The sequence below is a fragment of the Podarcis pityusensis genome (assembly GCF_964106645.2).
Source record: "Podarcis pityusensis genome assembly, chromosome: 2".
Classification (NCBI taxonomy): domain Eukaryota; kingdom Metazoa; phylum Chordata; class Lepidosauria; order Squamata; family Lacertidae; genus Podarcis; species Podarcis pityusensis.
Window position 1 is genome coordinate 51,461,311 of NC_138029.1, and position 15,523 is coordinate 51,476,833.

The window sequence follows — 15,523 nt, forward strand, 5'->3', positions numbered from 1 at the left end:
TGAAACCCGAGGTGGCCTGCCTCCACTGCACCCCCCCTTCCTCTGCCCCTTTATCTACACACTCACACCATGCTAACTCCCTGCGGATACACAATCTGGGTGCATGTTTGTATAGTCAATTTACCGTAGCTCCTGTGAAGCAGCAGCTATGAAAATTGCTTCATCGTGGATTTGAGAATGCCAGTGGTAGTAGCTCAGTTCACTTTCGCCTGCTCCTCTTTCCTGTTTGTTTAAGTCATGATTTAATGGTTCTGAACACCCCAAGAGAAACCGTGGAAATATTACAATGGAAGCTGTTCTCAGAGATCCTTTTACAGAGGATCATTCAAAAGGGTTAGTACACTTTAACTGCCCTGTTCTATTTACACTCAAGATAGTAAAAGATAAAAAAGGAGCACAATAGTAAGTAATTCTACCTCTACCCATGTATATAGGTGAAGCAAGGATTCTAATTTGGCTGGTGACTGCAAGAACACAGCAGCAGTTCATCAGATTTCAGTATCCTGAGAGGAAAAGATGGGGTTTTGCACATGTTGAAGAAGGCAGAGCAAGTGCTCCTGTCTATAAAGACACAAGCAATCAAACAGGCATTTGGGAAAAGTAATTGGGGGAAAGAGGGGAATATGGCTTGCAGCAAACGATATGCCATTGAGGAGAAGGGAAAGACCTGCACACCTGGTCTATACAAACAAAGCTGTATGTGTTAACATACACTGAACATTACATGCTTGGATTAATTTCAGTTTAACGGAATAGTTAATCACTCTGGAGAACAAATATATTGGGTGGCATAGGACTTCTAGAGAATGCCAGTTTTGTAGTCTGGGATCAGAATGGTTGATCTGTTTCTCATAGGTGGAAGCAGTGATCCCCATCCCATCAAGTTTTAAGCAAAAGAAGCTGTATATATATTGAGGTAAAGTTACAGACTGTCAGGCACCAGGGGTCTCAAATCACCAGTGCCACTATGACAGCTGAACAGAAGAGGCTGAAGCTGTCTTTGGAAAGTGACCCACAGCATGCCAAAGTGAGACAGGGCTTTCCGAACTGTATATACGACCTATACGACCTTGATCTCCTCAAGGGTTACATTTAAAGCATTTGGCTTCCCCAAAGGATTCTGGGAACTGCAGTTTGTTAAGGGTGCTGGGAAGCGTAGATCTTTGCAGTTCCCATTATTCTTTGTGGGAAGCCATGTGCTTTAAATGTATGATGTGCGTGCAGCCCATATCTGAGCAGCAGATCCACCTTGATCAACTTGTGCCCAATGTCCATCTTGACGTACACTTACACCAAACCGCGGCTTGTTCAATCTGTTGTCTCACAATACACGGACAACTTATATGTTGCCAGCGGTGTCATAGCTGCTTGTACACCTTTCCTGGCAATGTTTGAAGGGAAAATATTGTGTGGGTGTCAACATTGCTATGTGATTCCTTCCAGCAGACCACAGCAATGGTGGTGGCAGTGATGTGTGTGTGTGTGCCGCACAGCTAGTGTGGCTAATTAAAGACTAGCTTTTCCTGTCACTCACCCTCGCCCATCTTTCATTTTAATGCTCTCCTAATGCACTCCCAACACTAAGAATGACAAATTAATAGACCTGTCCCTCCAGAGTATATCTGAGACCTAGAAGAGTTTATAGCCCCCACAGTAGCTTCACCATTCCCTTGGGAGATTACTAATCCCCCCTCCCCAGTTGCAGGACCATCCATCCACTCTCAGGCTAATGATTGGCTAGTCTAGTCATACAATCTGACACCCATACTGCCAGAATTAACCCCTCTTTTGCTTGACATGCTCTTGGTCCTGCAATGGGGCATAATAATAAGTCATAGAACCAGTTATTGCCTAATGACACATCATGCAGGTATGTACTTTTGAATGTGCAGATACCCACTGTTCTAAGAGTGTGTATAAATATTTTATTTTATATTATTTTAGAGAAATGAGCGCAACGCATGTACAGATTTCTGTCGTTGTGAAGAACGCAGGCATCTTCCAACCAGGCTGTGCTGCCTCATGCTTTAAGAAAATATCGCCTTCATTGCCCTGGTACTCCCCAAGGTGTAAGAAAAGGAGGTGCAGCACAGTGCAAGTTTCTACCATGCCATATCTGCACACCCCACAATGTGGGTTCAAGCACCTCGGGCTTTCCGTTCGGGGTTCTCACTTATGAACGGGTTGCCCACAATCACAGCCAAACATTCCACTCACCTGCACATGCTGCAGACAAAGCACTTTGGGTGGTAGGTCCGGCCCAAAGCTGAGATCACCTCTCCCGTGATGAAGTCTTGGCAGCTATCGCAACGTGTGCCATAGAGCTTCTGGTAGTCATGGGTGCAGATGTATTCCCCGTTTTTAAAGAAGAAGCCGGACTGAGCTAGGTCACAGCCGCACACTGCAGTGGGGGAAGCACACACAGACAGAGAAGGGTCAGCCTGTCAGTTACCTTTCCCAAAGCTGACCTGTTCTTTGTTCTTCTAAACCAGGGATAAGCAGAAGGTAGACCAGGCTATACTAGTACATCTCTCTCTCTCTCTCTCTCTCTCTCTCTCTCTCTCTGATTTGCAGTATGGAATCACATAATTGTAGAGTTGGAAAGGACCCTGAGGATCATCTAGTTCAATCCTGGTGATGCAGGAACATGCAGTTGTCCCATATGGGGACTGAACCTGCAATCCTAGCATTGTCAGCCCCACACTTTAACCAACTGAACTATCCTTTTTTAAACAACAACAACAACAACAACAACAAGGAGGAGGGGTTTTTGTTTAGGTCAACAGGTTGCTGACTCCCAAATGTACAACAGCAACAACACAATGACTTTTCCCTTCTAAATTAGGCAGCTGAAATGAAGCAAGGACTTTTATGTGAAAGGACGGTGAGCTCAATGCAGTTCTGATACTGAGAATAAATTTGAAAGGCTCAGAACGTGCTCAGGCGCAGCTTGTTCCTTAATTCCTGTTCTTTAATGTGTTTCTTTCGTGCGGGACTATGTTTGGTAGATCCTGAGGTTCTGAGTAAAAAGCAAAGCGGGCCCCACAAGTCCAATGTCTGACTGCCCTGTTGTAAAGAGCTTGCGTGAGGTGCTACAACAGAGTTGGGGGTGCACTGACAGAAGGAACGTTCCTTGGTCAGAGCAAAGACACTGAGTTGGGAAAGCAAGCCTGAGAACGTTTCCTTGGGCAGTTTGGATGTGTTCCGTTCTTCAGGGTGCCTACCCTTTAAACCCAACAAAACGAACTAAAGGGCCAAGCCCCACAAGATGTCACTGTTGGGTTGCTGGCAAGGTCCAGGATAAAAAGAGAGAGAGAAAGCAGGCAGGCCTGTTTTGGGGAGATTTGTGCCGTGCTGTGAGAGAGCACTTGGCTGCTGCTTTGGGAAATTGTCTGTGAGCCTCGGTGCATGACGGCAACAGACTTTGCCTTCTTTAATTAGGCATTAGCAGACAGCAAGAGGGTACCTGGGCAGAGCAGCCTGGCAGAGGGAAGTCTGACCTCTGCTCAGGCAACAGGAGATTCATGCCATCCATCCTGCTTCTCAGCGTGATGCTGGGGCATCGTATCATTAGTGGCTGATGCAACAACCACAAGAGAGAATGGAAAACGTAGGCAGTGGCATTCCCTGTCTTCCTAGTGTGAGGTGACTGAGAGAAACTGGTCACAAAATGGACAAATGGCTCACTTACCAAAGAAACACGTGCACACACTTAGACTTATGGAAAGAAGGGGAAGATTTGACCTATGGCTTTGGACTGCATCTTTTCGATGTGGTTGTGAAGGACCACATCCACAGCATACATTTGAATGTACTACGGTGCCACTTTAAACAGTCATGGCTTTCCCCAAAGAATTCTGGTGCTGAGAATTGTTAGGAGACCCCATTCCCCTCACAGAGCTACAAATCCCGGATGATTTCTAAGATAGATTGCTGCCCTAGTATGGCCGCTGCACATGAGGTGACTCACCTAGGGCGACATGTTCCATAGAGGGCAGGAGATCCCAATCTGGCCTTTGCGGCAGCTTCCAACTCAGCTTCTGGTAAACGGAAGATGCAGCCGAAAGCTGAAACCTGGGAGCTGCGGTGGCAGTGGTTTCCTTCCACCCTGCCAGGCACAGGTCCAGATTTAGGGGGAGGTCAGTGGCACATCTTGCCTCAGGTGCCAAAAGATCTCAAACTGACCTGCTGGCAGGTGAATATGAGAGCATATAGACCTGCTTGATTCCCTCTTATCCTGAAGGCTGTGAGCACCTCCAGATATGATGCCTTGCCTAGATTTGATGGTTGAAACCTGGTGAACCACACATTGCTCTTAGTCTTGATGATGGAACAAGGGACTGCACAGCCCTTGCAATTCCTGTGTTCTCACCTTATCTTGGACCCATGAACAAGTTTCCTTAGGAGCCATTTTCTACATGAGCTCCGCACACAAATGTTCAGAGGTTTGGAGTGGGCAGCAGGACAGGAGTGTTCAGAGCCCATCGCTTCAGCATGTTCTGAGCCCATGCTGAGTTCTGCTGAGACGTGAGTATTGGGAAATACTTCAGCTCATCCTTGCCCTGCGGATGGAAGGGTGGCTGGGGAGGAGCAACGCTGAGATGTTGTAAAACTTAATGGCCCGGAACGGATGCGAAAGGGCTCCTTAATGCAGTTATTGAAACAGCTGCTCTTATGAAGGGGCAGTAACCGGATCTGTAAATTTTACAGTGGGAATTGTCAGAGCTAGATAAGGCACCCTGTTAATTCCCACTCTTACTGTTTTCCACAATTTATTTTATTTAATTAATTGATTAAATTTATGGCTTGCCCTTCCTCCCGAAGGATCCCAGGGTGGCAAACGAGTGATAAAGCAATGCATACAACTTAAGAGCATATTTAAAACAATCTCAGTACAGATGCTTACTGGGGAAGAGCTCAACTTTAAAGGCCTTTTGGAAGAGTAAAGTTTTCAATAGGCACCAAAATATGGCAACTCTTTAATATTTAAGGGGAAGAAGCAAGTTTTCTGCACTGTGTCCAGCACTTCGCTTTTGTTTATGTCTGGCATAAAAGTATAAAAAGGCCTTCATGAGAGGCTTTGCATTTTACCACTGAATCCCTGCAAAATGTTCAAAGTGCATGTGCCTTTTTTGCTCTGCAATCTCTCATTAACAAAAATAAATAATAGCAAAATAGAAACATCTGGCTACTTTCCAATATTTGCAAATATCAGCTTCAGCTCTAGCCCTAATGCAAAAATATGTGATTGGAAGACTGCAGCATTCTTTCAGACTTTCCAAGTGTCCCTATTTTCCAGGGATAGTTCGGGATTTACAGCAGCCATCTCAGTTTCTGATTTGATCCTGGAATGTCCTGCTTTTCCTCAGGATGTCCCTATTTTCATTGGAGAAATATTGGAGGGTATGCAGTTATGTGACTCCAGAGCCATCTCAAGGCAGCCCTGTATAGGTAATTTTTATAATCTTAATGTTTTATTTTGTTTTTATATATGTTGGAAGCCACCCAGAGTGGCTGGGGCAACCCAGTCTGATGGGCGGGTTCTAAATAACAGAATCATAGAATCTTAAGAGTTGGAAGGGACCCTGGAGCGTCATCTAGTCCGGTGCAGGAATCTCACCTAAAGCATCCATGACAGATGGCCATTCAACCTCTGCTTAAAAAGCTCCAAGAAAGGTGAGTCCACCACCTCTCCCATGGACAAAAATTAATTTATTGTTGTTATGATAGAATAGGATGTCCCATTTTCAACGGAGATATGTTGGAGGGTATATTCTTTGCCTTTCCTCATTGTCACAATCAGTAAATGGATGCAGTGAATCCATAAGCTTCGGACAAGTGCCTCTTAAATGCTAAACTGAACACTGCCTTTGCTTGTGAAGGGCTTGATCCTGTTGAATGGGGAGGAATGCCTGACTCTGACCTTTGTGTCCTTTTTGAACAAGGCAGCTAGTCATCCCCCAAAGCACTTACCTTGGCAGGTGAAGCATCTGATGTGGAAGTGATTGCTCTGGACACGCACCACCTCCCCTTTACACGTATCTCCGCAGCGATAACAGTGGATGATGGTGGGACGGCCCCCAGGGTTGTACGGGTTTTGCTGGAAAGGAACTGCTGGGGAATAGAAAAGGCAGAGCTTGTTAGCAAGCATGCAGGAGGACGGATAGTCAAGAACAGCCAGCTTAGATAAATACATGAGCCGATTTCTTTCCTTGCAGAGTTTAGTGTGCAAGTTATAGGGCCTAGTGCAGGCTGGTGTTTCAATTCACGTATTGTTTCGGGAAGTGCAAATTAAGTGGATTTGCATAAAAAAAGCAAATAGATCAAAAATCTCTCCCATTCTTATGCAAAATAAGGGCCTCAGCTCTGCACCTCCAGTCAGTCAGAATTTCAACATTCAGTAAAGCAGCTTTGGGTGGAGCTCTTTCTTCACACCCCCCCGGCATCTACCTCTTCATGAATGGATGTGTGTGTGTAAAATGCTTGATATTGGTGCACAGGTTAAGGCAACACTGCTTGAGGGTGGAGGCGGGTGAAGAAAGACCATAGGATCTAGACATTCTTGAAGAGGGCTGCCTTTCCGAAGAGATTCTGAGTTCTCCGGGGAATTCTCACATCAAAAGTGAAGGTCAGATTTGTCAAGGTTAGTCTGACTTCTAGACCCTGAGAATTCTCCAGGGAAGCATCTGATGTATCTGTCTCTGAGCCCTTTCAAAGTAGGCAGCAGACGGCCGAGACCCCCTGGAGAATGGATTGAGAGATAAGGGCTTCCTAACCCTTCTGAATCTTGCAGAGTGCCCTTGCAAAGGGAATAGTTTTCTCTACATCTGTTTCTCTTTCTTTGATGCTTGTTCAGCAAAACTATGTATTCTGCAGACCACGGAGGGTCTGTCAACATAACCAACCCCCCACAATCCCAAACCATGCTCTTATTAGGGAGTATACAGTACCAGTAGTATATATATATCTTTTGCCATGTAATGGTTAACTTTGCTGCTCAGGGATGATTCCCTTCTTGTAAACAGGGAAGCTTTTTTAAAAAAATTATTTGGCACCTTTTGACATTATTTATTTATTTATACCCTACTTAATTTCCCAGGCGACTTCTAAGCACTTTACAAGTATAAAACAGTTGCAAAATTCACATGCGCAAACACGCTCTCTGTGAGATGTGCACTCCTGTGCTACAGAGGGAGAGTGCATAGCCTGCAAGCGACTACTAAGGGGAAAAGATATAACAGCAATTCATCAAGCAGCACTGAGGAGGGTGGAGTAGGGAGTGCAGCAATGTCATTGGGCATTAACCCATAGGTGCCCACAACAGTCTAGTCTACACAGTGCCAGCAACTGCAGTGGAAGTGCTTTCTATAGGAAAACACTGTAAACGTTGACAAAATACTGTGATGTGATTGTTTATTCAACATGCCTGCAAGAGAGGCATCTTTTTCCCATGGATCCCCTAAAACAGACTGCGAGCACAGACAGCATTCAGAGTATGAGCTCAGACATACCCACAAATCAATTGAGTGGCTTTGCATCCCTTTCTGCATCAACCACTAATTTCTGGTCCTGGACTACAAAGGCCTCTGCAACCATTTATTTCTGTCCTTCTCATTTCCTGACATGTTCCTGGCTCTAATCTTTATTCCTCCAACCACCGTCTCCTGCTTCCTTCCATAACTCTGCTGTCCATTCTCTCTTGCTCCCTCTTCCTTTCCCCTAGAACTCCCTCCCAGAACATTCCCATGGTGTCACCTCCCCCTCCACCGCTCTCCCTTCAGATGCCTCCTTAACAGCCCACTTTCCTCCATGAAGGTCTTTTCTCCTTCTTTCTCAGCTGAAACAAAGCCAAAGTATGCAAAGCTGCGCTTTTCACACCCACTACTTGCTAGCCTTTCAGTGGCCCCTCTCTTGGAATTCAGACTCTTAAGTTCCTTGGATCATTTTGCCTGATGGATAAATATAGGGATAGAAGGTGTGGAAGAGCTGCAGCTCAGTGAAAGAGCACATGGTTTGCATGCAGAGGGTCCCAGGTACAATCCCTGACAACTCTAGGTAGGGCTGGAAATGGCCTCTGCCTGATACCCTGGGGAGACTCTGTTGGTCAGTGTAGACCAGGACTAGCCGACTCAATGGCCTCCAAATGTTGTTGGACAATACTTCCCATCACCCATGTCAACTAGCTATGCTGGCTGACATATAGCCCTCAACCACCCCAATTTTCCCAGGACATCTTGGAATTACAGAAGACATCCTAGCTTCTGATGGGATCCTGGAATGTCCTGTTTTCCTGCTCCACCATTGCCACTGCTGACAAGCTCAGGGAGGAGGATGAGCCAGTGCTTGCAGCCAGCACTGGCACTTGCACTTGCACATGTCTTTCTGTGCTGTGCTCGCTTGAGTCAGCTGGCTCGCATGGCAGTGCAGCACGAAAAGATGCACATCCTGATTTTCGTCAGTAGAACATTGGGGGGGGGTGTGCTGAGGCTGATGAGAACTAGAGTCCACAACATCTGAAGGGTACCACATTGGCTCCCCTTTGTCCAGATAACACTGAGATAGATGAACCAATGGTTTGACTCAATATATGGAGACTTCCTGTGTTCCTATGTACGGTACAAATATTTTTGACAAAAACCACCTTGAGAAAACTCTGCTCTGGAAGGTGGCACATAAATTCCTAAATAAATACATAAATAAAATACAAAATGGGATATCACGACCATATTTTGTACAGGATTTCAGTGTGGCCAGGAAGTACAGTAGTCAACTACTTGCCCAGTGCCCACTTTCCACACTGAGAACAAAGAATCATCCAGACATTCAGACAGAACCAGAGAGCACCAGACATCCTTTTACAAGCAAAGATGAGGGGGTTGGGGGGGGTGTCAAGGAATTAATCAATGTTTAAACAAACATTCATACAAAAAAAAAAATCACAAAATCTGCGCTGGATGATTTTGCCTTCAATTATTATGGGCTTCTGGTCTCTAGGGAAACTTCTCGGTGTCCATAGCAACCTGTCACCAGGCTGGTGAGCTCAGTGCCTGAAAATATAAGAGGACTGAGCATGATAAGGAGAGGTATTGGGGGTGCAGGGAGGGGGGGAGAAGACGCATGGGCTGCAGACTTCAATTAAATGGCAGGGCTGTAGCTGTGACTCTTATCTCCCAACAGAAAGTCCTGTTTCTGCAGAAGAAACTTGGTGAGATCTAACCACAGGATCTGTACTTTCCTGCTTTCTCTTATCTCTGCTCAGCATTAAAGAAGTTATTTCCAAGTTCAGGATTGATTAACCCAAGGCTCTTGCTGGAATTCCCCCTCATTTATGTGACTGGCATTGTTTTCCTCTTTCTGCAATTGTTTCCCAGGAGTTTGCCACTCCTCCTTGCCCCTATATGAGAGCATTACAGGCACTGCGTTGCTCCTTTGCAGAGGGACAGTCGATCAGGGCCAAGCTCATTATGCCAAAATAATCCAGTAATAATGTAAGTAGCATTAAGAACCTTGCAGCAACGAGAGGAACGGGGCAGGGGGGAGGGAAAAGCCCAGTGGAATGCCTTAATCTCTCAGTGGTTCACTCCTGCCTGAAGGAGACGTGCTTACTTAGCAAGAAATTAAAGCCAAGTTCACCTCATCTCATCATCATTAATGCATTGGTGCTCTTTCTGCACCAATGCAAAGGAATACATGGAGTACTGTTCTCTCTGGTGTAATTCCAGGGAGTCGTAGCTGGGGCAGAGTAGCCAGTGGAGTTTGATGCATTTCCAAACCCTTGTTTCACTCAATGTTCTCAGTGATGAGTAGGCAGAGGGAAAAACAGCAGACAGAGGAGCTCCATAGGACAACTCGGCTATGGTCACTCCAGTTTACTCAAAGAGATGTTACATCTCCAAGATGTTTTAGTGTCTCAGGCAGAGCAGTAAAAGGCATCCTCCTGTAAACCAGGGTGCACAGTCCCCAAGACCAGCCAATGTATTTAGGTATCTTCTGCAGAAGACCCCACAAGCACCTCTACTACTGCCTGATAATAAAAATGAAGCAATAAATTAAATAACTGAGAAACTGCTGACCTTCCATGATGTCCAAAATTTGCCTCCTGAGGCAAATGCCTCACTCTGGCTAATGGGAGGGCCAGCTCTGTTTAAGGCCAAAACACACATCCAATGTGCTGTAGGGATGCCACCCAAACAGCTTCTTGTTGCATGGATTGTTGCCCGTGTATTGTGAATTTCCAGGGACCTATCAGTAGCCACCAAAAATGGGAAGAGATTGGATAGAGGGTACTCTCGCCAACATGATGGCATCGATCTACATAAGCGATGCCCAGGGATAACCTGCCGCAAGGAAGCATGTGTGTATGTAATGTAACATACTCTTCTAGCTTTTGTGGGTTTTCCCTCTTCATGTGCAAAAGTTAAACATGTTCAATAACTGGAGGGAAACCTCAAGGGGACAATAGCATCTTTTATTTTGCCATACCCTTATATTAAACTTTGTACTGTATTGATTGTGCTGGAAACGTTGCTGGGTCCCAACTACAATGAATGATGGCACATTCTCCATTGGAGCCTCAGAGCCCTGGATTTGGCCTGAATTTTTCAGTGCCAAGTGAAAAAGCCATGTGCAACATATGCAGCAATTATGAGTTTTACAGGTGGCACACACTCCCACCCCCGTCATCTCTGACCCTACAACAGTAGCAGAATTTGATTGTGAGCCTTTGCTTTCGGAGGGGACAAGCTAAAGCTGAAGGTCTCTAGCCGTCACTTGGCCATCAAAGATGACATTTCCACTTTGCTTATCATCATGGTGTTATTCCTATGTACTTGAGCAGGGATCTTCCCAGCAAGCCCTGCTGCATTCTCCGAGCTCTTATCTCCTTGACTCCTTCTTGGCTAATACCTGCTGTGTTCTGCCAGAGGCAGCTGTGATTGGTGGAGGAGCAATCTGTGTCAATTAAACACAGGGGCCATTGGGAGAAGGAGACTGTTGGGGCGATGAAAAGGATTATTATACATGCAGAAAAGTACTGAGTCAGAACTAATGGCCCTGCACTGTCACCTCCCTACCTCCCACCCCAGGTAAATGGCAAGTGTCTTGATTTTAGACACTTTATAATGCAAAAAGGCAGAACAGATATCACAAATATTGGACTTAGAGGGGTTTAGCACTTGTAGTAAAATAGCCTGAGGGTTCTTTATCTTCCTGTGCTCATTAACCTGCAGCTGTGGGTGTCCGTGTGCTAATTTACTGTTGCATTCATGAACAATATTTCTTTGGTAAAATGGGATGTTGCATTTCAAAAAGGAGAGCGTTCTGTAGGCACTCTGTGTCAAGAATTATGGCAGTGTTATACTCTGTGTGGGCCATAGATCAGTGTTAGAACATCTGCTTTGTATTATTATTATGCAGATGGTCCAAAATTCAATGACTTGCATTTCCAGGTAGGGTTGGGAGAGAGCCTGTGTCTGAAATCCTGGAGAGCTACTGCCAGTCAATGTGTATACAATATTGAGCTGGATGAGCCAATAGTCTAACTCAATTGAGTTCTTATGTTCCTGTATTTTGATACAACAGACTGAATACAGCTACCTCTTTGGAAAAAAGAGGTAGAAAACCAGGGCGGAATCTCCCTTTTTCTGTCTCTGTCTCTCCCCACCTCTCTCTCTCTCTCTCTCTCTCTCTCTCTCACACACACACACACACACACATCTTCAAACACTCATACACCTGCATTTGCAAACCCTGACACCGGCCAGGTTTCCAAGATGGGTGTTTAAAGATGTGTTTGTGGCATCTCCACTTAGACATGTTTCTTGCAGAAGATAGTGGTGTAATTCCAGCATTTCATGCAGCAACCATAATGCATGGAGCTGTGAGCCATTAAGTTTAGAATCACAGAGTACGGCATGTGGAATGGTACCCAGAGTGCCAGAGGCAGTAGATTTGAGTTCTGAAATGAAGGAAGTGTCTAACATAATCCTGTCTATTTACTGACCTAGAGGCATGACAGCTGACTTAAGTTGCTAAATCTAGTATAAATGTCGTGCATGAGAATCTCCTAAATGCCCGATATAAAGTATCTACAAACCACCGCAGCAGCAGACAGCAGTGGTTCTCATGAGGAGGCATCTATAGACTTACTTGTGGTTATGACAAAAGCAAACCCTGACTACCTTTCTCAATGTATTAACTGGTGCAAAAGTGTAATCAAAAAAGTGCGCACAAGGTAGTTTAAGGGATCAGGCCAAAAACAGACTACAGATCACATCCACACCATACATTAAAAGCATTCTCACACCACTTTAACAGTTATGGCTTCCCCCTAAAGGTTCCTGGGACCTGTAGTTTGGAAAGGGTGTTGAAAATTGTTAAAAGACACCCACAAAGCTATAACTCCCAACACTCTTAACCAACAACAGCACCCAGGATTCTTTGATGAAAGCTAAGGCTGTTAGAGTGGTGTAAGAGTGTGGAAGTGACCATAATAACTAGTATACTGGATGGATGGGAGGGGTCGAGTTGCATCATTTAGCTAGAATCTAGCTTATGACTGCATGTCCTGAGCTGGATGCAATGCAGACGTGTGGGTGTAAGTTAAAGTATGTTAAGCCCTGCTGAAGACAACACGTAGCTGCAGCAGATGGAGGGTGGGGTCCAGGGAAGAGGAAGAAACCAATGCCTGATATTATGACCACATCCCCATTGGTCCTTTTGACTTCCAGCCATTTCCCACATTCTACTTGACCACTGCCACACATCACAGCCGTGTCCTGTGCTCCAGACTAATGCAAACTGGAAGCTATAGATCACCATTAAGAACACATCACTGCAAGCCTCCCAGTGCAAGCACCCGCTTTATAATTCTGTCCCTGGGTGACGTGTTGGCATCTTTGAGTTATCTGCTCTCACAGGGGTACAGAACAGCTTGATCTAATTAACTACCTGTAATTAATTTTTGCGAAGTGCTTTGAGGAGGCACAGGTGAAGGATGCGATAGGAATGCAAAGCAGTCTTCATGTACCGGCAAGCATTTAGCGCATTGGGTGCAGGTGATGCGTGGCAGCTTTACCGCGTGGCTGGAGGGTGAAAGGAGCTGGCATGTTTCAATGGATGGGACTACAGTGGCGTACAGAAGATGTGGGAATCTTGGCGGCAGCATCTGCAGCATGTATGGCTGGATGAATGTATGCAGCGGAGCATGGCAGTGCATCCTAGTCAGTGTGCATGGCGCTTGTATACCAGCAAGAGGCTGGCAGCATAATCGCAAGGCGGCATTTGATTTGACAGCCTCTCCTCAAAAACTGGCTCATTGGGCAAGCACTTCGCTCCCCGTGCAGACTACCCACCTTTGCAACTGCTCCTCCCACTCCTTTCATGCCATGATGGGAACAAACGAATGATTAATCACGTTAATCTCTGCACATTTCCTGCAGTAATTGGCCTGTAAATCATCCTCTCAGAAAAATCCACACTGTGTGGCAGTTGCCAAGGCCAGGGAATAAATTGCACTGTAGGTTTTACAGAGGCATGGCTCCTCCAGGCAGGTAGAGTTTTTGCCCTTGGGTACAACTCTTGAGTAGTAGATAGGACAGCTCTGGCAGCTGCCAGCCACCCTCACTAAGTGGGGCTGCCATATTTCCAGGTTGGACTTCCAAGAAATTAATGGGGGGGGGTCAGTTATTTTCTCATAATCAGCCAAACCTCCTGGGTTAGTTGGTCTCTGCATTTCAAGGGTTGTTTGATCGTCTGCTCTGGAAGACCTGCTTAAACTACGTGGCTAGTTATTTAAAGAGGAAAGTTAAAGGAGGGGCATAGTAATCAGACCATTAGTCTATCTACTCCAGGATGGTCTGTTATGATAACTGGGAGTGGCTCCTTGATGTTTCAATCGAGAGACAATCCTAGCCCCATCTGGAGATGCTAGGGATTGAAATTAGCAAAGCCTGTGCTCAACCACTGAGCTACAGCTCTACCAGTCAACACCCACAGCCTTTCCCCTAGTATATGCAGAACTACAGCAACTGGCTCTCAAGTGTGAGCATGGCTGGAGAACCACACTGCTGAGGTATCTGTGAAGGGCTTTCCCTCCTCACGCCACTGGAATCTCCCCAGGAATGCATGTGTAGGTGGATGCACTTGCCTACAAGCTGTAATTAGCTGCCACCCTTCCAGCAGCAGAGGAATTAAATAGGTCAGTCTTCTCTGTTTTGCCTGAGCCTCAAAACAATAAAAGAGGCCCACACTACAGCATTTATATAATTGATCACCTAGGGCACAATCCTAACCCTGGATCTGCCAGAATCAGAGAGTTAGGATCTGGCTAATTTCCAGCTTAGCTGGCTGTTCAGCCAGGCTATGCCGGCATAAGTCCCTAACTCTAATTCAGCTGGAGTTAAGACAGCATAACTCGCTCATCCAGGGTGTAGCAAACTCAGGCAGTCCCAGCAGATCTTGTGCCATCAAATGTCATGGGAAATGGGTTGGGATGCTTGCGAGTTGTGCAATGTGTGGCATGTTCCACGTTTGTTTGTTTATCCAGTTGTGTTGCTGCATGTGACTGTGTGACTGGCAGAGTGTGTTGTGGGTAAGCCTGCGGTGTGTGGCATGTGCTTGCTGATTGGCTGCTGTGGTGAGGGCTGGAAGGGACCCTGTGCGTGCACTGCCCCTTGCGGGAGTGATTTGGAGCTGCTTCCCACAAGTTATTCCTGAGTGGTCTCTTAGTTCATATACACCCCATAACAACCTTTAGGAAGTCTCCCCTGTAATACCAACGTGGAGCTGGCTCTCTGTGTTTTGCTGTTTCTTTTCACTGCACCTGGCTGGGGCCAGCCCATCTGCCATTTATCACCCGAGGGGCTCTTTATGCCAACTTAATTCTGCAGGTGTAACTCATACATATCTCCAATAAAAATAAGGACATCCTATTCCATTCCCTCCAACATTTCACTGACAAAAACAGGGACATCCTAAGGAAAAGTGGGACATTCTGGGATCAAATCAGAAATAGAGATGGCTTCTGAAAGTCCAGGACAGTCCCTGGAAAATAGGTCTGGTAACTAATACTTGCTTCCCATATTTAGGATTGCTCTGCCTGGTGCAATCCAGCTATGTCTGGTGTGCAGACGTCTCTCCATTCATTGAAAGGCCTCCTTCCTGTTCCCCCTACTTTACCTGTTAGCTGTTCCATTTTCTTTTGCTGACAACGAACATTTGTAAAGCCCCTGCATGTAAAACTTGGCCAGCAACATTTCATTCTGTTTGGCGGTATAATATCTGGAATGGCCATATGGTTTAAGGATTTGAAAACCTATTATAAAACTATAACGAATCTTGTCTCTATTGTACTGCGTTGTACGAGTGCTTTCTAGCCTATTGTGTCTAAATATTTAGATAACTGTTGGCTGATTTAAGTAGTGCGTTGAATCTGGTGTTCTTATGGTTGCTTGGTATAGATTAATAAATTACAGCAGCTGTTAGCATGATGAGTTACTTTGATCCTATAATAGGGACTTAAAGG

At 45.6% G+C, this 15,523-nt stretch overlaps 1 protein-coding gene across 17 annotated transcripts in view; it reads right to left on the reverse strand.

The window, feature by feature from the left end:
- ABLIM3 (actin binding LIM protein family member 3) overlaps positions 1-15,523 on the reverse strand; it is a 146,587-nt gene that overhangs the window by 56,598 nt on the left and 74,466 nt on the right. For 16 of the 17 annotated variants that reach the window (XR_013983435.1, XR_013983436.1, XM_080997171.1 and 13 more), the window contains 2 exons: positions 5,974-6,114; positions 2,218-2,401 (listed from right to left, as the gene is read on the reverse strand). Coding sequence is in view for 15 of the 17 variants with exons in the window: in XM_080997171.1 (XP_080853297.1) it covers positions 2,218-2,401; positions 5,974-6,114 (325 nt within the window). In the remaining 2 variants the exon portion in view is untranslated. The remainder of the gene's footprint in view (positions 1-2,217; positions 2,402-5,973; positions 6,115-15,523) is intronic. The other variant, XM_080997178.1, reaches the window with a different exon arrangement.